A 27,024-nucleotide genomic window follows, 5' to 3' on the forward strand; every position below is an offset into this window, starting at 1 on the left:
GTCCAACGATATTCTTGACCCCGATATTCTTTACCTTCGATATTTCCAACTCGATATTACTGTGGGTGCAAATTTGGGAATCGGTATTTAGACTGTGCACCACTGTACCCATATGCTTATGGCGGTACCTTTGTAGCGCAGGTGGCACTTGTGATATTGAGTGAGGTTTGCGCCCTAACCCAACTGCGTTTCATGCCCAGAAATTCTAATGAATGTGGTTTTGGTGCCTTGCATAATCAGGAAAGCGAGGACCATGTAATGTGAAGGTGGAATATGTATAGTAATGTGGTTTTCATGATGTTTGTATGAACAACAGTGCAACTGATAAGTATTTGCTTTATTGCGCCAAATGTAATGTTGTGGCTATTGCCTAGTTGGCAAAGTGATTTTTCATCTGTGACATCATGACTGTTAACTTATGGCTAAGTGATCGATGCTCTATGTGAATATCACCACTGACTAGTTGGCACAGTGAATGATGTGGTTGTAGTTTAATATGTGTTTGATGTATAATACAAAGGATATTTTTATATAAGTTTGTGCGGAGTCTCTTTTGTGGTGTGCCTAGTGTGTCACTGGTGAGTGTGTGTGTGTGTTGCGCAAATGCTTAATACATTGCCTCTGGGATAAGCCTGACTGCTCTGCCAAGCTACCAAGGGGGTGAGCAGAGGTTATCGTGGGAGTGTAACTACCTTATCCTGACTAGAGTGGTGGATTCTTTCTGGCTTAGGTGTTTACCCTACCCAACTAGAAACCCCATTTTAACAGCCACTGATCCCTTACTTCCCAAGAGAGTAGATCACCCCAAACTCTATGATCATTCTCTTTCTTTAAATGACAGGCTAATGTACCAAACCAATATTTGCTGTCATATTCAGGTATAAATGATACCTTATGTTATGTTTGCCTAATGAGTTGCAGCTGTGATAAGCGTATGATCAACAAAACATTGATGATACTTTCTACATGCTCATCTCGAGTTTTCTCTCTTTATCCCATCTGTGTTTATAACTCATGAATTTTTCAGCATCAAGACATACTAGTCCACAGATCTCATACACTGACTTTATTTGTTTGAGTAAGCCTGTTGCTTTCAGAAATGTATAAAAAAATTGCAACTATGTCTGGAGTAGGAAACAACTACCCAAACAAAAAAGGTTAGTGAATCAGGCCCACGGTGTCCTGAAATGCTTATAAGTACAGAAAGAAAACATTTACAACCTAATTCATGGACAAGTCTGGTGAGGGTAAAACCTTATTGGAACTTAATGCTGCCAAAAATTATAGATTATCTTTTGAAGAAAGGGCCATATGTATCAAGCACTAATGCTTTCGCAAACGCCGAAATTCGCTGAATTTTGGCGTATCTGAACGCATTAGTGCTAAATGGAATGTATCGAAGAAATCTGCATGCAAAATATTGAATCGCAAAATTTGCAATTCCTTATTTTGCGATTGCATTTAAGGAAGCCCAAATTTTGCAATTCTTTAAATGCAATGTAAGAAGCATAAAAAATGCAAATTGGCCGTAAGGAATCGCAAATTACCACCAACTTCAAGTTGGTGGTAATTAGCGAATTCCTTTAAAACATGCACTTTCTCGCATTTTTCAAAGTGCAATGTGAAGCACATACATGCCCTTAGGGCATGTATGTGCACCACATGTGCACCCATGCGTATTTCAGGGGTGCAACATGGTGTCCTTTGGACACCCCTGCACCCTTGAAATTATTCTCAATTTGCGATTCTCACATTGCGAATCGCAAATTGAGAATAACTTCCCATTCAGTCCTATAGGCCTCCTGGCCCAAAGAAATGAAAGGGAAAGTGATCCTTAATTGCGATTCAGAATTTGCTAATCGCAATTAAGGAATACTAAGAAATCGCAAAAAAAATGCGATTTTGTAAATACATCCCTATTTGCGATTCTCAAATAAGAATTTCTAAAAAATCGCTATTTGAGAATCGCAAATCAGGTTGTTGATACATATGGCCCTAAGACTGTTGTTTGTGCCTTTCTCTTGAACTTATTCTTCCATTTCCTATTCAAAGATCTGGGCCTAAATCCATCGTTTTTTTACACTCCACACCACCCTAGGTCAGACAATGGCTATATGCAAATCAGCCTTGACCCTGTGCCTCATGGGAACAGTCCTGCCCGAACTACCAAGCCATGTCTTTCCTAGACCGGAATCAAGCATCCAAGGACCGGTTTCAAGTCAAGCTATCCAGGCTGATGAAGGCTGATAGCCAGAAACCGGTCCTTGGATGCTTGATTCCGGTCTGGGAAAGACATGGCTTGGTAGTTCGGACTAGGATGAGGCACAGGGTCAGAGCTGATTTGCATATAGCCAGTGTCTAACCCAGGGTGGTGTGGAGTGCAAAAAAACGATGGATTTAGGCCCAGATCCTTGTACTGGGGTGAATGTATGACATTGTTCTACATTATGTCCATCAACTGTGTTTTTTGCAATTTTCACCACGAGTGTGCTGGGTATACTCAGACATGAGTCCCAGGCTCTCCACACTACTGGAGTCAAGCTATCCAGGCTGATGAAGGCTGATAGCCAGAAACCGGTCCTTGGATGCTTGATTCCGGTCTGGGAAAGACATGGCTTGGTAGTTCGGACTGGACTGTTCCCATGAGGCACAGGGTCAGAGCTGATTTGCATATAGCCAGTGTCTAACCCAGGGTGGTGTGGAGTGCAAAAAAAACGATGGATTTAGGCCCAGATCCTTGTACTGGGGTGAATGTGTGGCATTGTTCTACATTCTGTCCATCAACTGTGTTTTTTGTGCTTTTCTCAATAGAATGAGAGCAGCACCAGGATTGGTCTGGGCGGCTTGGTTTGCCACTCACTCAGACAGTACCTGGGAGTCTGTGCTGTTTCTTCAACCGAACTATGCAACACTGCTGGGCTGGAGAAACCTAAGTGCCCATGAAGGTTTGGCCAGCATAAGATGACAACACAAACCGTCAGTCACACTTACAGTGTGCACAACTCCTCTCTTGCTGGCTGTGACAACAGCCAACCTCCGCCTGCGTAGACCCGGCTGACTCTAGTGGGTAATGGGAAAAATAAAATGATAATAAAACCAATTTATTATAATTGTATTTTTCCCGTTTCCTTCAACTGGCTCGTAGCAGGGGAAGGGCAAAGCTTCTCTGTTTCAACTCCTTAAGACAAATTCAAAATAATCTAATGAAATGTTAAACAGTCTATAATTATGAAGAGGTGAATGGCTGTAGCGGGGGAAGGAAGAGATTAAGTGGTTTAGCCAACATTAAAGATTATGTGGTGCCAGATTTGCACAAGTCAAAACTCGATCCGTTAGTTGCCACAACCAACACCTCCACGCAGGCGACGCCGACAGTTACATTTACAGTTTCAAATAACTTGAAGCTTCTGAGCATTAGCATTCCCGGAGCTAGAACATTTTTCACCACTTATGGCTAAAATACAACCGAAGTTATTGCCACTAATAAAAGAAGTACTATCGCTGCATTTCGGAGGAACGAGAAATGTCTGAGGTAATAGGATTGTCACACACGTGACTGTGCAAAATACTGTCTGTGACTCTCCAGAGCCGGTGGAGGTTTATTGCAAAGTAAACACGCAATTCATCATTTTCGTTGACACCGGGTTTTGTTATTACCCAGCACAGCACATCTCCTCCATTTCTATTTAACTTATGAGAGTATGTTGTTTTTACAGTGTGTGCGTAATGTTTATTCATTGTTTAACATCATTGTAGCAGAGCAATATATATTTATTTATATATTAAAAAACATAGGCGACTGAAGCTTCTCTTAAAAATACGCCCACTAGGTGAACGCACACTAGGAGTGTTACTTCATTTAAAGCACAAGACAAGAAGTGTGCATGCATATTTTTCTGATTGCAACGCTCCCGGTATCTCGTTCAGCTTGAATTGAAGCTGTAATAATAATTACATTGAGGCAGATTTATGAGGCCGTTGCGCCTCTTTGCGCTGCAATTGCGTCACTTTATTTGACGCAACTGCGGCGCAAACAATGCGCCCTATTTACAACGTGACGCATCTAGGAGATGCGTCACGTTGTAAAGCACAGCGCCATAAGGAGGCGTTCCTGCGCAGGGGGGGGGGGGCGTTCCTGCGCAGGAACGCCTCCTGAAAGTGGCTGAGTGAAATCTATGAGATTTCACTCAGTCACTTTCAGGGCAATGCTGCGTCAAAACCCTGCGCCTGCTTGAAGCAGGCGTAGGTCTTGACGTAGCATTATGCAGATGGTGTACCCCGAGCCTTGCTGGAGCTGCGTCGCGCTTGAGACGCAACTCCAGCAATGCGCCACATTTCCGGCACAGATGCGTGACGCATCTGTGCCGTTTTTGCACCATGGTGCGACGCATTATAAATGCGGCGCACCATGGGTGGGGGACCTGTGGCGCACTGTGGCGCACGTTAACTGGCGCATCCCTGGGGATGCGCCAGTTAACATAAATCTGCCCCATAGTGTTTACGTTGATTATTTCAATAATAATGAGTAAAGTAAAAAACGAGATTATTGCCAATTTTATTAAATTATCCCACACCTTTTTGGGCAAGCGAACACTCTATAAAAAAATTCATAACATAACATACATCTTCATTCTAGTCATAAATGCTGTTTTCAGTGGCTATTATTACATCTTACCTGTCTTTGTGAAGTGAAAAATGTTCTTTTAGCCCTGCATTGAGTTATCAATCTTGGCTTCAATCTAAAATTGATTTGGACTGGCATGATTTGAGATTATTTGGGCTAAAATCGCAATTGTTTTTTTCTAAGAAAAATGGATGCGCTTGACCTTGAAAATAAATAGCCGTTCTCCTCACGTGGCAGCAGGTGCATTTTATTAAAGCAGAAGTCACCCTGATATCGAAAAATAGTGTTCCCCAATGAAACTGTTAAGTTGTATATAGAGTTAGAAATTGAGAAATTATACAAACCTCTCTGCCCTGCTATAGCACTATTTACGTTATCTATCAGGCACAGAAAGAGTTTGATTTCTTCCTCACTCTAAACAGGCTATTCCATTGACCTCTGATTTAACCAAGATGTCTTTCCAGCAATACATTTAATGTGCTGCAGAAAGTCTGCTGGAGAATAGACTACCTCACAGTTTCTACCCGCTGATAACAAGGCACTGTATAATACCGAAATGTGCTTTTTAATAGCTTCTCTTAAATGTCGGGAAAGAGTGTGAGGCATTTTATTTTCAAGTAATCATATTTTTATTCTTCAATTTCTAGGGTCTGACATTGCATATTTTGATGGACAGAGCTGCCTCCTCTATCGATTTAATCAGAAACCCATGAGTCCCACGAAAGATGTGATATCGTTGAAGTTTAAAACAATGCATCGTGATGGGATATTACTTCAGGGAGAAGGGCAGAATGGAGACCACATGACACTGCTGCTTATACAAGGCACTCTTTCTTTAATCATCAACATAGGTAACTATGGCAGTTCAATTTTCACCCTGTTGTTATGCTGAATTGTGTTACAAAATGGCTTACTAATGAACTGAAAACGGCTTACGTTAAAAAGGGCATGTTTCAAAATCCTCAAGTGTACCAAAATGCGATACGAAACAATTAGAAAATTCCACATTATAATTCACAGATCCATTTTTCAAGGAATGTTGTCATAAATTGCACTTTATGGGGACTAATCACAAAAGCATTCTGTAGTACGCGAAGAAGTACTACAGTAGAATTATGGAGACCTCCGTGCCTTCTATCTTTTCTATGTGGAAATCTCCAACAACATGGCAGCGATCTCCTCACAGGTAAGAATACAATGTAGGTGTAAATGTGGGAGGTACCAATGGGAGACGTAGGAAAATGACAGGGGCGACTCAAGTGGAATAACACATTTTGAGGGGGTCCCCCTGCAAAGTACATGGAGGGTCCCGTCCCTCCCCAGCCCACTACCTATCACTTTTGCTGAGGGGGTACCCTGCACTGCAGGGGCCGAGGAGGCTTTTGTTACAATAGTGGGCAGCTCCTCCGCTAAGGCGGAGGAGGTCATCCTACTGCCTTTCAGCACAGAAAATTGTCAGTTTATTTTTCTGTGTTGGGGCAGTTTTGTGTGGCAGGGCTAGGCTGTGCAGGGGGCAGGTGTGGTGGCACCCTCTTCAGTGCGCATGAATGTTTGGCTGGCCTTCTGGCGCCTGCCAAACATTCATCCTCACTTTGCATGTTCTCTTCCCAGGTTGTATTACACCCTGATGGAGAACATGCCCAGGCTTCCATTCCCAGTATGAGCACTGAACCGCGGCGCTCAGACAAAACAGAACACTGCATTGTAGAATTGTGATTGGCCCAGAGGGAGCCTGGGTACTTACCAATCACAACGCTGTGTTTTTGTGTAATTTTGTTTTGCACAAAATGTGTCCTCTCATCCATGAAGGACATTGAAATGCACAAAAACCTATCACAGTTGTGTCTCCAATTCAGAGTAATAACATTACATTTAGATGAATTAACATTGTTCCAAATAACCTGTTTTAGAGGGTTACGCTTAATATAGAGAATATCAACTTACATTAGTATGTAGATCCTTTCTTAGAGGAATTTAGTGGAAATTCTATAGCTGTTGACACCCTACCACAAATCAAATTAAAATCACATTATAGAATCATCTTTTTTACAGATAATACATTTCGCAATGTTTATTCTATTAATTTAGTTTTAAATATTGTTTTATGGCTAGAGAAGAATATATGCGAATAACCAGAAACACATATTCATACATTTTTACTGTAACAATCCGAAATAAGTGCAGTGCGCCTATTTGAAAGTGTGTTAAAAAAGTACAAACCCCACTTCTCACCATTAAAATGGCCTCTCCATCAGACAATTTACCCCTAGATGCCAGAAACAACATTTGACCCTGGCTCTTAAATGTTAATGGCATGCCCCAGCTTGGTGTGGCAGTTATCAAAACACAATACAGTTTACATTTTCTCTAGGACCAGTAGCTAAGGTGTGAGTGGTAGTTTGCTTTAGTGTAGAGGATGCAGCTAGACATTTTAATTGGGCAAGCAAATTCCACACAGCTGCATGGAGGTTCAAAAAGCATGATATAATGACATTTAGATGTGGTTATCTTAATTCATTTAATGGAAGAGTTAAGTGATCAGTGTACCACAGTCATGAAGACCACACTGTACACTTGTTAGATGTTCCCACATCTTTACTTACTAGGGATGTAGTATTTGAAGTATTTCTTTGTTCATCAAAACTACGAGTTGATGCTGGTGTTACATTATCCCCAACAGGATTATCGCCCAAAATCATATTTTTCACTTATTTCACATTGAATAATATAATGTTTTTACAGTCCTATCTGGGTACCATATTTTTGGACTCTATTTAATGCCGTCTTCAAGGGATGGCAATCCCTGCTACCTGGGCTGTTGTGGAAATCATCCCAGTTTACAAAAAGGGTTCTCCTGTGCTTTCCACAAATTACAGGCCCATAAACCTCATTGACATTAGTCAAACACATTTTTGCCCGTGTGCTGTAATGTAGCTTACAGAGCTGGATGAAGGAGCACAATGTTCTCAGCCCGTTCCAAGCAGGGTTTGGAGAAAAAATGTCCACATTGGATCAGATTTTTAGGCTACAATTATTACACTGGAAGACTGTGTGTATTGAGGGTGGCAGCCTCTATTTAATATTTGTGGACTGAAAATCTGTATTCGATCTGGTGCCAAGAGATAAGTTGTGGGCAACCCTACTGGAAATGGGGGTCCCGTGTACTTGTGCCGAATTCGGAGGCAGTTACATGAAGGGAATTTCGCACAATTAAGGTTTGGTGAACACAGGGAACTCACCACACCCATCCCTGTAGATAGAGGTGTCCACCAGGGATGTGTTCTTGGCCCAACCCTTTTTTGTCTTTTTATAAATATGTTAGTTGAATTTTAAAATGCAGAGAAAGACACAGATGCACCTAAGTTGGCGACCCGTAAAATCCCGGCCATGATGTTTGCCGACGACACCCTGTTACTTTCAAAAACTGCTATGGGTATACAGACGGTTCTCAACAAATTTGATGTCTTCTGTAAGGAAAGGGGGCTTGAGGTTTACCTACAAAAACTAAATTATGGTGTTTAACTCAGGCGAGAGTACTCAACCAAACCCGTGTTTGGACAGCAGACCCCGAGAGAGTGTATCTGTCTTTGAGTATCTCGGCATTATGATTACAGAAGACATGGACTGGGGGGCACAAATGAAAAAAAAATGTTTGAAGCTAGCCCAGACAAAGGGGGGCCTGACTAAGGTATTTCAGAATTCTAGCCGTAAACCTGTGGGCCCGGTACTCGAAATATACAAGGCTCAAGCAAGAGGTGCTGCTTTATATGGGGCAGAAATATGGGGACACTGTCATTCTGACAGTCTTACACAAGCTGAAAACACCTTTGTCAGGGAAATATTTGACCTTCCTCGCAGCTTCCCTCTCATACCGCTTCAATTAGATTTGGGGGTCAGGTCAATTGTGGAAGAAGTTTCTCTCAGACCTCTCTTATTTTGGCTATGTTTGTGGGTCACTCCAGAACTGTCTGGGCATAGGGAAATACTAAAAGAGGTATTGAGTACACCCAGGAAGGGGAGTCTACCATGGCTGGCCTTTAGCCAGAACACTTTTTCGACTATGGGATGGGGTAATTTGTGGGATAGTCCATAAATAACATGCCCCACAGTGTCAAGGAAGGAGCTAAAGGAATGTTACTGGGAGGACAAACTGGCTCAACTACAGGGGACTTGTAAAAGAAAAAAGGAGGTTCCCCTGTAATTTATGACAGGGAGGGGGAACTTAACATCAAAAAAGATTTAGAGTCCCTGTCTTAACCATAGCAGGCTAGGATTGCTGAACCATTACTCATAAAAGGGGTTTGGTTTGGGAAGTAGGATAATTCTCCCTATCATCTTAACAATACAAGCTATTCCTCCTATCAACGGTGGCCCCTCCGTGCGCACAGAATATCTTACTTTTGACATTGAAGCCCGAGAAATAGTAAATACCTGAGAAGCTCACAACATATTGGAAGGCAATTGAAACGCTCTTCCCATTTGAAACACAGATACGGAGTCAAATGTTGTAATTGTCCTGAAGAAGGTGTCAAGTTTGAAAAAGCACCGAAACGCTGCGTCGACTGTTTTCACTGTTGACTGTACATATATTTATTGCATTACCACTGCTGGTGGTTTTTAAAATTGTTTTTTATTATGTTTTAGAATGTAACCCAGTTGGGAGGTGAAGAATAAATTTTATGATTATTTTTTAATTGACAAAAATTGTTTGCCTGGTATATTTTACGAGTTTAATTTACTTTGCGTTAGTTGTCCACTCTGCCTTGCTTGTATTATTAAATTGTATTGTTAAGATGATAGGGAGAATTATCCTACTTCCCAAACCAAACCCCTTTTATGAGTAATGGTTCAGCAATCCTAGCCTGCTACTGTTAAGACAGGGACTCTAAATCTTTTTTGATGTCAACTACAGGGGAGCCATTCAATAGGCAAGCTTACTGTAGTATTTCTGGAAATCAAAGAGCAGTACGGGTTAGAGTCGGTACTGGACGACATCAAGCCCGTTGCCGCAAGGAAGCTATGTTTACAATTCAGGCACGGGGTACTCCCACGGCCCGCTTTTACGAACAAATGGTTGGGCCTACAAACTCTGGGTTGTCCGGCCGGTAACAATGCAGTAGAGTCAGAATACCATGTGTTTTTTTTCTGCCCTGGGTATAAGAAAGCGAGAAAACAATGGTTGATCCAAATATGCAGAATCCTGGGAACCAGGCACTGCTCAGAGGCTTTCAGGATACAGAAATATGATGCAAGCCTCGCTATAGCATTCTCAGTAGTAGGCTTTTTATTCTCCATGTGGTGCACACACAGAGTATTCTTGAAGTTGACCCCTACAGACACTGGTTAATCCTTGATACACTGTTTTTATCTGAGGTATTATTTATGAATTTTATGTGCTCTTTTAATCATTTTGTGATGTATTTTTAACTTGATGTATAGTGACCTAATGCGTAGGACTGTCAACAAAGAATTGTGGTCCATGGGTGCATGATAATGCTTACAGCTTTTAAATTGAAAAATATAAGCACCTAACAAAAATGGCCTGAATGGCCGACCTGTGAGATAGAACATGGGTTTATCAAGCTCGACATTGTAAATTATATATACATACTGCACACACACTTCAAGGTAGCCAGTGAGTTTGGACTGATTGTAATGTTGATCGTTTAAAGGTTACAGTTGTGTGTTATATATACAATGCTATATGACAAATGTATTTCTTTTTGTTGTTTTAACCATGAACCAAATGAAATGTATGTTAGTGTATATATGCTTTTATGGTCAAATTGGGCAAAATGAAGTTTTATTGATGATGATATATGAGAATAACCTGAAAGATATTTTGACACATTTTCAGTGTAACATTCCAAAATAAGTGCAGTGCACTTGTTTGACATCTCTACTTACTAGAGGTGTAGTATTTGAAGTATTTCTTTATTCATCAAAACTGTGAGTTGACGTTGGTGTCACACTACCCCTAACAGGATTATCTCCTACCTATTGCCCATTGAATAATATAATAGTCCTTTGTAAAACTCCTCTTATCCGCCTGCTTATTTCCTTTCTTTATGCCTAAATTAGTCAATATTTTTAATTATATGCAGATATTGGGACAGTACTATATTGTTCTTCTGCTAGGTCTTCTGTGATTAGGTCCGTCCTGACACAATGGTACACAGCCACTTCTTTGTGCATGGTGTGGTACAGTTTCCATTAATTTCCAAGATGTGGGGGTTAGAATTGTCTGAACTACAAATTATTTGGATACATTTAATTGTTTTTGTGCTGTTCCCAGTTGGGGTTTAGCTTGAGTTTTTCTGGATCTACTTTGTAGTAACATCTAACCTCCCAATACTTGACAGTCTTCTCTTTATAATCAATTTCCTGCTTCATTTAGCAGTATTATGTTTTCACACTGTCAACCCCTCAATTGGGTCAAAGGTAATTAGGATTCCCCCTGAGACTGATTGAAAGTGTAGCTAATGACAAATCAGACGTTTTAAGGTTTTGGGTGGAAATCTGTATACATTTGAAAGGGACAGACACAATCATTGGTCGAGTATATCAGACCTATGGCATTATCAGATTTCTTCATAAATAATAGAGATTCAAGAGAGTTTAATTATTCTTTATGTTGTAAGTTTAGTAGGTGCCAAGGCAACATTTGACTCTCGACAACCTTCTTGTTTCTCACCACCCACCTTTCCCTTTCTACTCACATCCTTCACAGGCTCTTATAGCTGGTGTTTTGGGGAAAAGATGTCTCAATTCAACTCTTATTCCATGTCACGGTGATAATTGTCCCTCCATCCAATCTGACATCTTTACCTCTTTCACACATGTACACATACACACACCAACACACACAAACACCCACCCACACACACACCCTTCACCTATCTTACCTATTAAAAGCACTAACTTCAAAAGTCTTAAACCATAATCCTTATCAACTTTACCCATTTCTTTTACTCATGAGAATTCTCAATGTGGAGACCCCCCCACCCCCCTTGAGTGCAGAGACTCACCTGCGAGTGCGGGGCCTTTTCCATGAGTGCAGAGGCCCTTTGTGAATCAGGCCCTCTGTTTACTAGCCTCAAAGCAATATTCCACACCATCAATCAGTTCTATCAAGAAGAATAACATGCAATTGTTTATGAAAGAATCTAGCACAACCAACTCTCCTGCACCAAAAAGTACTAAAAGAACATTCTACTCATTAGTGTGTCAGAGTATACATCCAAAACAATGATCAATTCCTCCATTTTGTTTGGCAACTTTCATAGTTAAATGAAGATATCACATGTCAAAACCATTCTTTAGAAACAAAATCCCCATCCTTCATTGTCACACCCACTGAAAAGTCATCACTCAATAAGGTTCTAGCCTTTCTAAAAACAAAAAACAACATGTTCTCTGAGTATCATACAGGTTTATAACCTGGCCAGAGTACAGAATCCTCAGTATGTCTACCTAGGATGACCGCAATCCCTGTGTGCATCACCAGAGAATCCCTGCACTCCAGCCTCACTTAATACAACTATATCAATGATACTCAGACCATCCTGACATTGGAAATTGACTCATGTTCTGTGTTCTTGCAGTAGACTACTGGAACATTCCAAACCCTAGAAAGCTAAATTCTTTTAAAACTTAAATCCTTACCTGTAGGATTTGGTACCTTTTCCACTCCACAATCTTTAAATCCACCAAAATAGGACACAGTACCACTGCCTTTGTATCCTCCCATTTTGTTTACTCCATTGGATTTTACAAAGAGGCACACATCTAAATACATCTTAGACCAGAGATTGTCCAGAATGCAGCTGCCATAGAGTTTTTACATCTCAGCATCAATGCCTGCATCCATGACCATATAACACCTTCTCTCCAAGTTCCTCGCTCAACACCAATTGCAAAACATATTTCATTGAATTAATTTAGCATTGCCTGTCCAACCATTATGAACTTTTTTTCTAGACTTATCAAGGTCTGTTCTTTTTCCTTAGCATTCCCAGGTTCATGAAGCCTTGCACTGGTGTAACTCTTTGCATTAAAGATAGGCAAACTTTGAAATTATGTAGCTGAATTCGGCAAATACACAATGGTCTAGATGTCCAAAATTCAATAAAGATCGATCTGTTCTTGAGCATCAGAAAATCCAAACATTTTGTAATACCCAAATCATAATGCAACTGTATAAACTACTATTGAATAAGTCACACCATTAATATACATTATACCAATCGTAGATATAAAACAGGTAGCCTACTACGATATCCATGAGGCAGTGGGGTACAACCAACCATACAAGTGATAAGATAATGTTGTTTTCCTGGTTACAACTTTATCCAAGAGTGTCTAAGTTGCTTATGTCTTTAAAAATGCCATGCTTTAGCTGGAAAGTCTAAAATAATCATGGATATTTACAACAAGGGGTGGTGAGGGACAGAGTTTCTGAATTAAACAGAATACTCTCACCCAGTCAAGAGATCAGGGCTAGATCCAGCTCCATCAGGATTCAAGCAAGCCGGGCCGAAGAAGGCTGAAATGCCAGAAACCGGTCCCCGGTAGCTTGTTTCCTTTCTGGTGAAGAATTGGCTTGGTAGTTTAGTCTGCCCTGTTCCCATGATGCACTGGGCCAGGGACAGACTGATTTGCATATAGCCAGGTTCTGAGCTGGGATGGGGCAGTGAGATAAATAACGGTGATGGATCAAGCCCTGATCTTTGGACTGGGTAAGAGTGGTCTGTTTAACTCAGACACTCTGTTCATCACCACCCCCTTTTTGTAAATCGTTTTTGGCCACTATAGGTGTGGCAGGGTATACTCAGACATGAGTCCCTTTCTCACTGCTCCATCAGGATTCAAGCAAGCCGGGCCGAAGAAGGCTGAAATGCCAGAAACCGGTCCCCGGTAGCTTGTTTCCTTTCTGGTGAAGAATTGGCTTGGTAGTTTAGTCTGCCCTGTTCCCATGATGCACTGGGCCAGGGACAGACTGATTTGCATATAGCCAGGTTCTGAGCTGGGATGGGGCAGTGAGATAAATAACGGTGATGGATCAAGCCCTGATCTTTGGACTGGATAAGAGTGGTCTGTTTAACTCAGACACTCTGTTCATCACCACCCCCTTTTTGTAAATCGTTTTTGGCCACTATAGGTGTGGCAGGGTATACTCAGACATGAGTCCCTTTCTCACTGCTCCATCAGGATTCAAGCAAGCCGGGCCGAAGAAGGCTGAAATGCCAGAAACCGGTCCCCGGTAGCTTGTTTCCTTTCTGGTGAAGAATTGGCTTGGTAGTTTAGTCTGCCCTGTTCCCATGATGCACTGGGCCAGGGACAGACTGATTTGCATATAGCCAGGTTCTGAGCTGGGATGGGGCAGTGAGATAAATAACGGTGATGGATCAAGCCCTGATCTTTGGACTGGGTAAGAGTGGTCTGTTTAACTCAGACACTCTGTTCATCACCACCCCCTTTTTGTAAATCGTTTTTGGCCACTATAGGTGTGGCAGGGTATACTCAGACATGAGTCCCTTTCTCACTGCTCCATCAGGATTCAAGCAAGCCGGGCCGAAGAAGGCTGAAATGCCAGAAACCGGTCCCCGGTAGCTTGTTTCCTTTCTGGCGAAGAATTGGCTTGGTAGTTTAGTCTGCCCTGTTCCCATGATGCACTGGGCCAGGGACAGACTGATTTGCATATAGCCAGGTTCTGAGCTGGGATGGGGCAGTGAGATAAATAACGGTGATGGATCAAGCCCTGATCTTTGGACTGGGTAAGAGTGGTCTGTTTAACTCAGACACTCTGTTCATCACCACCCCCTTTTTGTAAATCGTTTTTGGCCACTATAGGTGTGGCAGGGTATACTCAGACATGAGTCCCTTTCTCACTGCTCCATCAGGATTCAAGCAAGCCGGGCCGAAGAAGGCTGAAATGCCAGAAACCGGTCCCCGGTAGCTTGTTTCCTTTCTGGTGAAGAATTGGCTTGGTAGTTTAGTCTGCCCTGTTCCCATGATGCACTGGGCCAGGGACAGACTGATTTGCATATAGCCAGGTTCTGAGCTGGGATGGGGCAGTGAGATAAATAACGGTGATGGATCAAGCCCTGATCTTTGGACTGGGTAAGAGTGGTCTGTTTAACTCAGACACTCTGTTCATCACCACCCCCTTTTTGTAAATCGTTTTTGGCCACTATAGGTGTGGCAGGGTATACTCAGACATGAGTCCCTTTCTCACTGCTCCATCAGGATTCAAGCAAGCCGGGCCGAAGAAGGCTGAAATGCCAGAAACCGGTCCCCGGTAGCTTGTTTCCTTTCTGGTGAAGAATTGGCTTGGTAGTTTAGTCTGCCCTGTTCCCATGATGCACTGGGCCAGGGACAGACTGATTTGCATATAGCCAGGTTCTGAGCTGGGATGGGGCAGTGAGATAAATAACGGTGATGGATCAAGCCCTGATCTTTGGACTGGGTAAGAGTGGTCTGTTTAACTCAGACACTCTGTTCATCACCACCCCCTTTTTGTAAATCGTTTTTGGCCACTATAGGTGTGGCAGGGTATACTCAGACATGAGTCCCTTTCTCACTGCTCCATCAGGATTCAAGCAAGCCGGGCCGAAGAAGGCTGAAATGCCAGAAACCGGTCCCCGGTAGCTTGTTTCCTTTCTGGTGAAGAATTGGCTTGGTAGTTTAGTCTGCCCTGTTCCCATGATGCACTGGGCCAGGGACAGACTGATTTGCATATAGCCAGGTTCTGAGCTGGGATGGGGCAGTGAGATAAATAACGGTGATGGATCAAGCCCTGATCTTTGGACTGGGTAAGAGTGGTCTGTTTAACTCAGACACTCTGTTCATCACCACCCCCTTTTTGTAAATCGTTTTTGGCCACTATAGGTGTGGCAGGGTATACTCAGACATGAGTCCCTTTCTCACTGCTCCATCAGGATTCAAGCAAGCCGGGCCGAAGAAGGCTGAAATGCCAGAAACCGGTCCCCGGTAGCTTGTTTCCTTTCTGGTGAAGAATTGGCTTGGTAGTTTAGTCTGCCCTGTTCCCATGATGCACTGGGCCAGGGACAGACTGATTTGCATATAGCCAGGTTCTGAGCTGGGATGGGGCAGTGAGATAAATAACGGTGATGGATCAAGCCCTGATCTTTGGACTGGGTAAGAGTGGTCTGTTTAACTCAGACACTCTGTTCATCACCACCCCCTTTTTGTAAATCGTTTTTGGCCACTATAGGTGTGGCAGGGTATACTCAGACATGAGTCCCTTTCTCACTGCTCCATCAGGATTCAAGCAAGCCGGGCCGAAGAAGGCTGAAATGCCAGAAACCGGTCCCCGGTAGCTTGTTTCCTTTCTGGTGAAGAATTGGCTTGGTAGTTTAGTCTGCCCTGTTCCCATGATGCACTGGGCCAGGGACAGACTGATTTGCATATAGCCAGGTTCTGAGCTGGGATGGGGCAGTGAGATAAATAACGGTGATGGATCAAGCCCTGATCTTTGGACTGGGTAAGAGTGGTCTGTTTAACTCAGACACTCTGTTCATCACCACCCCCTTTTTGTAAATCGTTTTTGGCCACTATAGGTGTGGCAGGGTATACTCAGACATGAGTCCCTTTCTCACTGCTCCATCAGGATTCAAGCAAGCCGGGCCGAAGAAGGCTGAAATGCCAGAAACCGGTCCCCGGTAGCTTGTTTCCTTTCTGGTGAAGAATTGGCTTGGTAGTTTAGTCTGCCCTGTTCCCATGATGCACTGGGCCAGGGACAGACTGATTTGCATATAGCCAGGTTCTGAGCTGGGATGGGGCAGTGAGATAAATAACGGTGATGGATCAAGCCCTGATCTTTGGACTGGGTAAGAGTGGTCTGTTTAACTCAGACACTCTGTTCATCACCACCCCCTTTTTGTAAAATAATCATGGAGCCATTGCTCCTCAGCTTTGATTCATTGCAACATAACCAATGGTAAAGCTAATGATTGACATCTGCCATGAGCTTTACCTACGTCTTCTCAAAGTTAGAAGTTCCTTTTGCAAAAAGCGATACATTCTGGAGTCATTCATTAGATGGACTAAAGACACAAGATGATGTTACGTGTCATGTTCAAGTGCCCTGAGAATGTTTACATTGGGTCACAGCTGATACTGAAATTCCTTTCCTATGCATCTGTCTGCTACATAGGTGCATACACAACTGTCCTCTGGCATACATTTTGGAAAGGCTGTCTGCATACTATCTGTGTTTGTTCTTTCACTTGACCAACTGTAATTTGCTTAAAGCACTCCTCCTTGGACTGAACACAGGGAGAATCTGGGATCTTAGGAGAATGTGTTTTGTAACACTCCCCTGAACAATATGCCAAGAATATTATTTTCTCTGTTTCAAATGATTTCTCTCTTTCCAGCCCCAAATCTAATCAATGACACACCAAAGATAGCCTGTGCTTACCCCCTGGTAGTTTGGCGCAGAGCAGACAGGCTTATCATCAGACGCAAAGTGTAAAACATTTGTACAACAATCACTCACAGCAGTACAGTGAATACACCACAAAATAGACTCCACGCAGAATTATGTAAAAATAGACTTCTATATTATACATCCAATAAGACCAAAATTGACATGCATGATAAATAATGCCATTATTCAGATTGTTCTTGTTATCCTGATCATTACAGGGCTAAAAAAGACATACATCATAAATACTTTGCAGGTAATGCAGACTTGTTTAAAGACAAACACATGAATCATGAGATATAACCACGAAAACATAGTACACAGCACATATTTCACTCCTATTAGGCTGGTTGCAGTAAATTCTATGAGCTTTGTAAAAACTAGTGCAATCCTGAACAAAATGTAACGCCCAGGAGCAACTGCATGCTACATGTGATATGGTAATCTGATTGAATCCTCAAGCAGTTCTGCCTCTCAATACAGCCATACCTCATTGTCTGGGTTCTCTCCAGAGGTTTACCCCACTACCAGAGTATAAACCATGCTCCCACAGTCCATCCGAAGAGGAGAAGGTGGAGGCACAAACTTCACGACCACTCAGGGTCACCTCCTTCGGTCCCCCGCATTCAGAATACGAAGGCAGCTGCCTACGAACGTGCGGTGCAGCTGCCAAAACACAGACCCTTGTGGCCCAAGTGCCTCAGAGGTAGCTTCTGACCTGGGTGTCAGCATTATGCTAGAAAGAGTTTTCCTGGGTGGGGTTTTAAATAGGAACTCTTCTGTCAGGAAACTCCTCTGACCAAATCAGACGTGTGTTGTGAGTGATGGCTTTAGGGACAGGTTGGTTTCCTGGACAATGCATTACCAGGAAGGTGGCGCTTCTCTCACACAGAAAGCCTACCATGAGAGCACCGTTAGCAGGGAGGGGCACGGGGCATCTCAGGATGACCTCACGTTGCACTTTATCCTCATAGAGGGAGAAGCTCCAGTTCTCATAGGCGATATATAGAGTATCCAGCATGTGCTGGTTAGCAGGACTTGACCAAGCACCCACGCTTCAGATATCTACAATGCACTCTACACATGCTGTATGGCAATGATGTGCTCACCACATGCTGACTGGTGCATGCAGAACAAGGAGCTATAGTCACGGTTCCTAAGTTAGGCCACTGCTGCCAGACTCACAAGAGACAGAGTTCCACTGCAACGGGCTAGAATGCAATGTTTTATGGCCCTGAAATTGCAAAAACAGAAAACAAGCCAGTGAGTCTTTAGAGAACACTTGGAGCACAAAGCAAGCAGCAGGCCTGCTTATAAAGCCGGGTTTGCAAAATGGCAGTGTCTCCTGCAGTCCAACAGTTAGCAGGCAGTAGGCCAGCACAACAAAGCCGGCAGTCCAAATGGTGGTTCCTCCTGGCAGTAAACCTGTCTTCCTGGCAATGTGCAGATAGCAAAGCCAGTTGCGTCTGGTTTCAAGTTCCACATAGTGTTTTAAAACATGGGGTCAGAACCCCAGTACTTATACTCAAAAATGTCTTTGATCAAGGGGTGACTTCAAAGGAACCCTTAGAAGTGTGCAACAATCTTTTTCAGCCCAGTCCTAGCTTCAGACGATAAGTTGGAGGTAAATCAGCCCTTTTAGTGAGGGCAGGACACAACTTATTCAAATGTAAGTTTGAACCACTTCAACCAGCCCAGGAAGACTATCAGTATGCAGATGAACGCGATGTATCCCCTGTCACACCCAGCCCTTCCTGTGTTGTGTCTATCTAGAAAGTATGCACAAGATGTAGCTGTCACCCAGCCAAGACATGTATTGAAGACAGGCTACAAAGCACAGAGTCATAAGCACAGAGAAATGGCCACTTTCTAAAAGTTTTGATTAATTCACCATTCCCTCCATCATCTGTTCGTTCTGCACTTTCTAAAAGTGGCATTTCTAAAATAATAATGTAAAATTCAATTACACCAGTGAGCTGGATTTATCATCACTATTCTAACCATACTAAACATGCCAATGTCACTCTGTTTTGATCAGGAATTACTACTTAAAAGTGTATAAGAGAATTCCCAATGCTAGAGAATAGTAGTCCTCACAGCAGTAAAAAAAACTCCCTACCAGGACATGCCACACATAAAGTCACATGTCCCATCTTTTACTTACCCAGCACCCTCTCCATGGGGCTACCCAGGGCCTACCTTAGGGGTTGCCTATGTATAATAAAAGGGGAGTTTAAAGCTTGGCAAGTAGTTTATATGCCAAGTTAAAGTGGCAGTAAACTGCTCACACCGGCTCTGCGGTGGCAGGCCTAAGACAGGATTGAAAGGCTACTTCGGTTGGTGGTACAAGCAATGCTACTGCCCACTAGTAGCATTTAATTTATAGGTTCTGGGTATATGGTTTACCACTGTACAATGGACATATAAGTAAATCAACTATGCCAAACAGTTGTAAAGCAATCATACCATGTTTAGAGGAAAGAGCACTTGCACTTTAGCACTGATTAGCAGTGATAAAGTGTCCAGAGTCCTAAATACAACAAAAAGAAGATCAGAAAAACAGACTGAGGAAAGAAAGGAGGTCCAACACCTCTCTGAGGCAAAATGTTCGCTGCATTGTGCAATTCAAGTAAACAGCATAAATGTATAAGATGCATCATTCCTTTGATTTAACACCTTCGATGTTGCTGACGGAACCGTTCCGTCACGCCCCTCGGGTGGGCTGTGCTGGTGACGGAACGGTTCCGTCATGGCCCGGCCGCCGCGCCTGCGCGGCGCTGATTTCGCGCCTGCGTGGCGGGTTTAATTAAGCGGGCGGGGCCGTGACGGAATCGTTCCGTCACAAGCACAGCTCACCCGCGAGCCATGACGGAACGGTTCTGTCACCAGCGCGGGTGAGCCGCGCGCCCGCCCGTGACCGTTAGCGCTGCGGCGGAATAGCCGCTGCAGCGAAGGAGTTAAGATGAGGGCATACATGTTTCCATCGCGTCTTGTCACATTCCTTAGTCTGTATTCCTTGTCATTTGGTATTGCAGCATGCGCAATGTAATTTGTTTTATTTATTTATTTATTTACTTACCTCCGTTCGGCCGTATGCCCGAGTTTACCACCCACCACCCTGCCCCTTACCGCACGCCACACCTCCCCGCAGCACTCCCTCGAGGAGCCGCTACTGATACTTAACATGTTATTAAATTGAAAGCTAATTATGCCAGATTTTACTACAGTTAAACTACCTATCAAGGCCAGATGTAGGTCACCAGATACCGGTCGGTAACGGCCGATTTCGGCCGTTACCGACCGGTATTTGGTGATTGAGATGTAGGGGGCCTTAAATTTACCGATTCGGTATATTTACAGAATCAGTAAATTTACTGATTCTGTAAATTACCGAATCAGTAAATTTACTGAATTTAAAATTTGTGATATAGGTGGCACTGAAAACAGTGCCACCGGCCCTTAAGAATTTGTTATTTACCATGACATACTATGTCATGGTAAATAACGAATTCCTGTGTACATGCACATCCAAGGGCATGTATGTGTGCCACATGGCACACAAGCCAGATTCAGGGGTACAACAGGGTGTCAAAGTGACACCCTGTCCCCCTTACAAATTCGGTAATTTTACCGAATCAGTATTTACCAATTCGGTAATTGACATTCCCATAGGAATCAATGGCAATTACAGAATCGGTAAATACCGATTCATTAATTACCGAATCATACCGATTCGGTAATTAATTCGGTAAAATTACCTACATCCCGATTGCCAGTTCTTAAATACCGAATCGATATGATTCGGTATTTAACACCTTGGCTGCTAGGCGTTTTCCCCCTCCTGTGCTGGACATTGATATTTTACTTGTTTCATGACGAGCTCAGCTCGTCATCAGCACAGCTCAACTGTGCATCATGACGAGCTGAGCTCGTCATCAGCATCGAAAGGGTTAAGAATCGGTAATCTGGGATTACCTACATCTGGCCCCATATGAGTATTGTTTGTATCTACAGGGAATACATGATTCAGATTCCACAATTCATATTGTAGAAAGGGAGCTTATTTGCAAGTTCATACTAAAGACAGGAACACAGACGTTCTCTAAATGTTCGATATGAGTACAAAGAGGTGCGGCAGTACATGTAAAAAGTACTCTGATCTAAATAGAAGGAACGAAAAGTCTTACCTTTCTCTTTAAAGTATTGAATGCAAAATCACTGAGTTCCAACTAATTCACTGTTGTATAAATATAGTATGACACTGCCAGGTATTTATTTTATGTTTTTTGCCTTTTTTTTGTATATGCCGCAACCTTTTTTCTAAAATGGCCTCAGGATTAAAATGGCAGAAACATTTTTCGATGTTGTGGTTTCAAGTAGCCGCTGACATTTTTAAATAAATTCTATGCATGCTTCTCCTGTGATTAAGAGATTGAGCTTCTCAGATTTAATAAAAATGTGAAACCGATTTTTACCAAATGCATTTTCTTACATAAGCAATATATACTTCTTTTTACTCCTAACTGATTACAGCTCACCAATGGAGTTACAAGAAATATTAGAAATACCATAGTGCTCAATGATTATCAATGGTACATTGTATATAATTTTGTGACCTTGCTGCAATACCATCTTCATCCCTGGCTGTCTGATCAGTGCTTTATGCGTGATATTGTAGAACTTAGTTTAGGAAAGAGAGTCCTATAATAATGAATAGCCCTATTGCAGTCGACCATGGCCATATCTCTATTAAACACAGTTAATGACAAAAAAGCAAGCTGTAAGGCAGTTTAAGGGGTTAGCAATAATATTCCCAATGGCATAAGAGTTGACTGGCAGCCCAGGTTACTTCCCAGCTACTCATAGAATCTATCTCTGCACAGTATTCAATTCATTGCTCACTAGTGTTTGTAATTATTATGTTTCCATTATGCATCTAAAACTGCAGTTCTGGAATGCAAAGACTTGTCTTAAGACAACCTGCAGCTGCCCTTCATCGAGCCATGTCACATCTCCCCAGGCAGTGGAGTGTCTGTTTGACCTTTTCCCAGTGGTTTATTTGTAAAAGAACAAGTGCTGGAGCTCTGCTCAGACAACCCACAAGCGTGGCAATTAAGAGCACTTGATACCAAGGCTGTTAGTCTTAAATTCACCTCATGTCTCTTTAATCCATTCCCACACACTCCTGCCCTTTATCTCACTCCTGAAGCTTCCTGCATTCGCCTTTTGCGGCAGTTTTGCTGTCTTTCTCGTCCTCTGTCTTTTCGATGTGTGGTTTTTCCTGCTCTTGCACTTGGTAAATATTTGATCTGGAAAAATAAGTGCTACTCCCCCAAATAAGTGCTGGTTGTCCCCACAAGCAACTACAGACTGAAATTAAGCACTGCCTTTCACATTTTGAAAATTATGATTTACCCTTTACTGTCTCTAGTTGGCATGCTTGTTCCCCTTTCCAGTGTCGGCAATTTACCAGCTCTGAATTTGTCATGTCTAGAAACTTATCTGAGTGGAACCACTATTTATATTGCTCACCTCATTACATATGGCCAGCAGTCACCGAAGTGACCTGGGAACAAGCCCACCCTCTACCCTTCCCAGCCCCCCTTTATGCATATGACATTGATAAGACCATCAATCTCGTTCTTTGAGTTAAGGGTTGAAAGACCCCCTGCTATATTTATTTAGATTTGTATACAAAAACACATTGCAATCATTGTAAGCACAGTAACCTATCATTTTTACAGCTTTGCTTATATAGATTGACTCTTGGCCATAACAGAGAAGCTAGTACATAGGAGTTACCTATCCATAACTAAGATTGTTCCTGTGCATCCATGGAATCGAACTGTTTACAAGCGAGATCATGACCTGTAGCAGTTTCATTCCTCTTAAACCCCTTTTCCAATAACATTGAACCTGGACGGGTTCCCCCTTATGGGAGGACCCCACCCACTGACCTCCCATACCAGGATATTCCTGTGCAAGAGGCATGTTTTCCCGCTGGGATACCTACCTCAGGCACTCCCTACATCCAAATTTCTATTCTCCAAGGGCCAGCGCTAGCTTGTGCTCCCTGCGCAGTTGGTTGCCAGGCAGGGACCGCATGTCAGGAACCGCCCCAACCCTTTGAACCCCTGCAACGTCCTTTGACTTGCTGCTAGCACCCCTTGAAGGTTTCTGTGATGTTGCTGTTAATTTGGTCTAAAAGGATGCCTTACATATAACCAAACTGTCCTACCAACTATGACCTCACCCGCCACAGGTCCCTATAGTTCACCTAGCATCTTCCCCCATCCTTGCCACCACCATGGTCTTCCATGAGGGACCGCACCCGGGCGGTTCGGTTGGGGGATTTCACAACTACCCCACTTCAAGTCACTTGTGGTGTTCCCCAGGGCTCTTCACTTTCCCCCCTGCTGTTCAATCTATACATCATTCCTTTAATCTTTGCACTTCAGCAGCTGGAGGTCACCGTATATAACTATGCGGATGACCTCCAGCTCATCTTTAACCTCTCCTCTTCTCCCCACTCTGTTTCTAATTTCCAGTCTATTATGATTTTTATCAGGGACTGGATGAACCACAACCATCTCAAGCTGAACCCAGACAAAACCGAGTTGGTTCTCACAGGTGGTTCCTCAAGTCCCTGGAATTCTCTTTTCTGGCCTTCTTCTTTTGGTCCTTCCCCCACTCCTTCCTCCACAGTTAAAACCCTGGGCGTCAAAATGAACAACCAACTCACCTTACATTCACAAATCAGCTCTGTTGTTTCTTCTTGTTTCCTTACTCTCTGTACCATCCGCACTGTCTCCCGTTTCTTTTCCCCCCTGGCACTCAAACTGATCATGTCCGCTCTGGTGATTTCGCGGCTGGATTATGCTAATGCCCTGTACAACGGCATCCCAGCATACAGCCTGCGGAAGCTCCAGATGGTTCAGAACCAAGCGGCACGATTGGTATATGGTCTCCCGCGTTTTCACCACTCAACACCCCTCCTTAAGGAGCTTCATTGGCTTCCTGTCAAGGAACGCTCCCTCTTCAAAACCGGCTGTATGGTTTTTCAGGCCCGCCAGGGTTCTGCTCCCGTTTTCATTTCCTCCCTGATCAACGAATATGTTCCTGCCAGAGAGCTTCGCTCATTGTCCAAATCTCTTCTGCACATTCCACGCTTCAAACGCAAAAAGTGGGGAGGGGCCAACTTTTCAACTCTGGCTCCTACCTTTTGGAACTCCCTCCCCGACCACTTACGATTTGCCACACACTATTCCTCCTTCCGCAAAGATCTTAAAACTTTCTTGTTTAAACAGGCTTTTTCTTTGTAAATTGTCCCTTTTTATTTCTCTGCGCCAGTCATCCACTGCCCCGCTCTGCTAAACTCGTCTCCACAGCGCCAAGAAACCGCAGGGTGTATGCTGCGCTTTACAAATGTTTTAAATTCAAATTCATGGTACAGGCGATGAACCTGCCAGGCCAGCAAATCTACAAGAAACAATTTGCTGCCTATCTTAGACAAATGGACAAATCCTGCAAGAAAAACTGCTTACCCTTGATGCAACCATGAGCTTTAGCTGATAATCTAGCCGTCATGAACAATTTACCAATCTTGCTGTTCACCCATTCACAGAGTCATTGAGGGCTTTTACCTACTTACCACCTCTCCATTTAGACTTGGGAACAATGTTGGACAATGCTAGTACAGAATCTGGGAACCTCCTCGTGAGGTAGGCCATCTCTGAGATAGCCAGCACAAACAAGTCTCTCCATCAAATCTCCACTTTGTAATTGCCGCCAAGTTACACAATAATAATCCCTGTCCACGTTAACTTTGGGGCAACAAATTATCCAAAGAGGTTCTCAGATTAGCCAAGGGCAAACCTCTCTGACCAAATAAGGTCAACCAATATCCAGCTTCCTTGACCCTGGCCTTATAGTCATCTGTAGAATAAAAAACCTTTGCCCGTCTCACATAGGAGTGGCCCAGCACCAGAACTTATGTAACCTCCATCGCTTCCACGTGGACAGGAGGTGTTGAGGTATCCAGCTGTGCCTCAAATCCTCACGCTGTCTACCTGTATCAACAGGAGAAATAGCAAAATAGAGGGATGAGAAAAAGCATTATGGATAGATGGCTACAATAAGTTCAGTCTCACATAGCATTTATAACAATCCAATCTCCACCTTCCTATCCTTTAAACTGCCTGCCTGCAAAAAAACGATGGATTTAGGCCCAGATCCTTGTGCTGGGGTGAATGTATGGCATTGTTCTACATTCTGTCCATCAACTGTATTTTTTGCCTTGATAACCCCATCACCATTGCTGCAGTGGCTGCCCCAATTTGAAATGAATTTGAGCCGTTCTGTAGAGGTCCAAACCTGCTGGGTTCACTGCCCTGCCGAACACCCTCAAGAACTGACACCTAGAAAGTGGCGTACCATATGTGTATACCAATAAGGCACAAATGGACCACTGAGTGTGGTGGGCCAAAACGCTGTGCAAATTCCCTAAAGGGCAGCACTCTTTAACCGGGAGCACTATGCAGCAGAATGAGTTCTCCCCTTCACATCAGGTCGGTCTTAGAACAGGAATTTGTTATTGCCTGGGAGCCATTTGGCCAGTGAATGTCTGTGTGCTGTAGACCTCCCAACAGGTCCCTCTTGGTTTTGGCCACGAATTCATCTACTCTCAGTGCCCCTATAAATGCTAGGGCAAATGCTGCCATGAAGAGATGGACCTCATCCTGTGACCTGCAAATGGTCTACAGGGTGGACATGATGGCCACTAGCCAAACCGTGTCGATGTCGCGCCTTGAGTCCAACTTAGACCCTTCCAGCCACTGCCCTCTGAACCAGGAAAGCTTGTGATCCATAGGCATGCATCTGCATCTTTGGGAAGAACAATACTGCAGCAATATGACAACTGATTTATGAAACTGTCCGACCCTGCTGTCTCAGAGACCACTGACATTTTACCACTGACTTGGCAGGAAAAACCACTACCCCTCCCTCGTGTGCCTTAAAAATTTGTTGTACATGTTGAATGCCCCTTCATAAGCCCGCCGCTCCCTAGGAAATGGCAGGCTGCCATGAGCTCTGGCAAGTTGGGACACCAATCTGCCACAGTCGCTCAAGAAATGGTGTAGGAAACTCTCATGCTTCTGGTGATGGCTTGTGCAATTGACCTGTAAAATGGGCGGCCCATAGGAATGATGCCAAGAGCAAAATCAGCTGTCTGACCACCACTTGCAACTGATGCAAAGTCACCTTCCTTGCCACCAGGCACTCCTTTTAAGGATTGAGAAAAAGCGTCAACTTTCTCTAAGGGAAGGTGTGATTCACCCGCCACTGAGTCCACCCTCTCACTCTAGGAGGGCTCGAAAATGAGAAGACATCCAAGTAGTGCAATACTCACTGGTGTGCCGACCTTTACCTAAATACCCAGTCTGGAATTGTGCTGAACTTCTCATAAAGAGCCCATGACATGCATTTATCAAAATAAAATGAGCCCTCAAAAGAGAAATTCAGTTGGTGGAAAGCATTCGTGTGAACAGGTAGCAACTGGAAAGCGGACTCTATGTCAGACTGTGCTAGCAGTGTCCCAGGCCCCAGTTTCTGCAGCATTACAATTGCTGATCAAGGGAGGCATACTTGACTAAGCATAAGGCCCCATCAATAACTTCATTTACTGGCTGTCCCCTGGGTGCAGAAAGGTTATGTATCACCCTCTATTCCCTCGGTTCTTTCCTGAGGAATCCCCCTAGTGGAGAGCATACGAAATCCTCAAATGGGACAGCCGCAAAGGGGCCTGAACCCTATCCAGATTCCTTTATTTGTCAATCTTTGCCCTGGTGAGGTTCTGCGATTTCTGATGTCGTCCCGTATTCAGCCGCCATTTTGTGTCACGTCGCCATTTTGTGTTGCACTCACTCAGGCAGCACGGCGGACAAAGTGT

General features: G+C 43.5%; 1 protein-coding gene across 1 annotated transcript in view; it reads left to right on the top strand.

Annotated features, from left to right (window-relative positions):
• CNTNAP4 (contactin associated protein family member 4) overlaps positions 1-27,024 on the top strand; it is a 1,879,337-nt gene that overhangs the window by 977,112 nt on the left and 875,201 nt on the right. The window contains exon 5 of the mRNA XM_086961154.1: positions 5,272-5,475. Within this exon, the coding sequence (XP_086817280.1) occupies positions 5,272-5,475 (204 nt within the window). The remainder of the gene's footprint in view (positions 1-5,271; positions 5,476-27,024) is intronic.

This window comes from Lissotriton vulgaris, chromosome 3_1 (genome assembly GCF_964263255.1).
Source record: "Lissotriton vulgaris chromosome 3_1, aLisVul1.2, whole genome shotgun sequence".
In the NCBI taxonomy this organism is placed as follows: Eukaryota; Metazoa; Chordata; class Amphibia; order Caudata; family Salamandridae; genus Lissotriton; species Lissotriton vulgaris.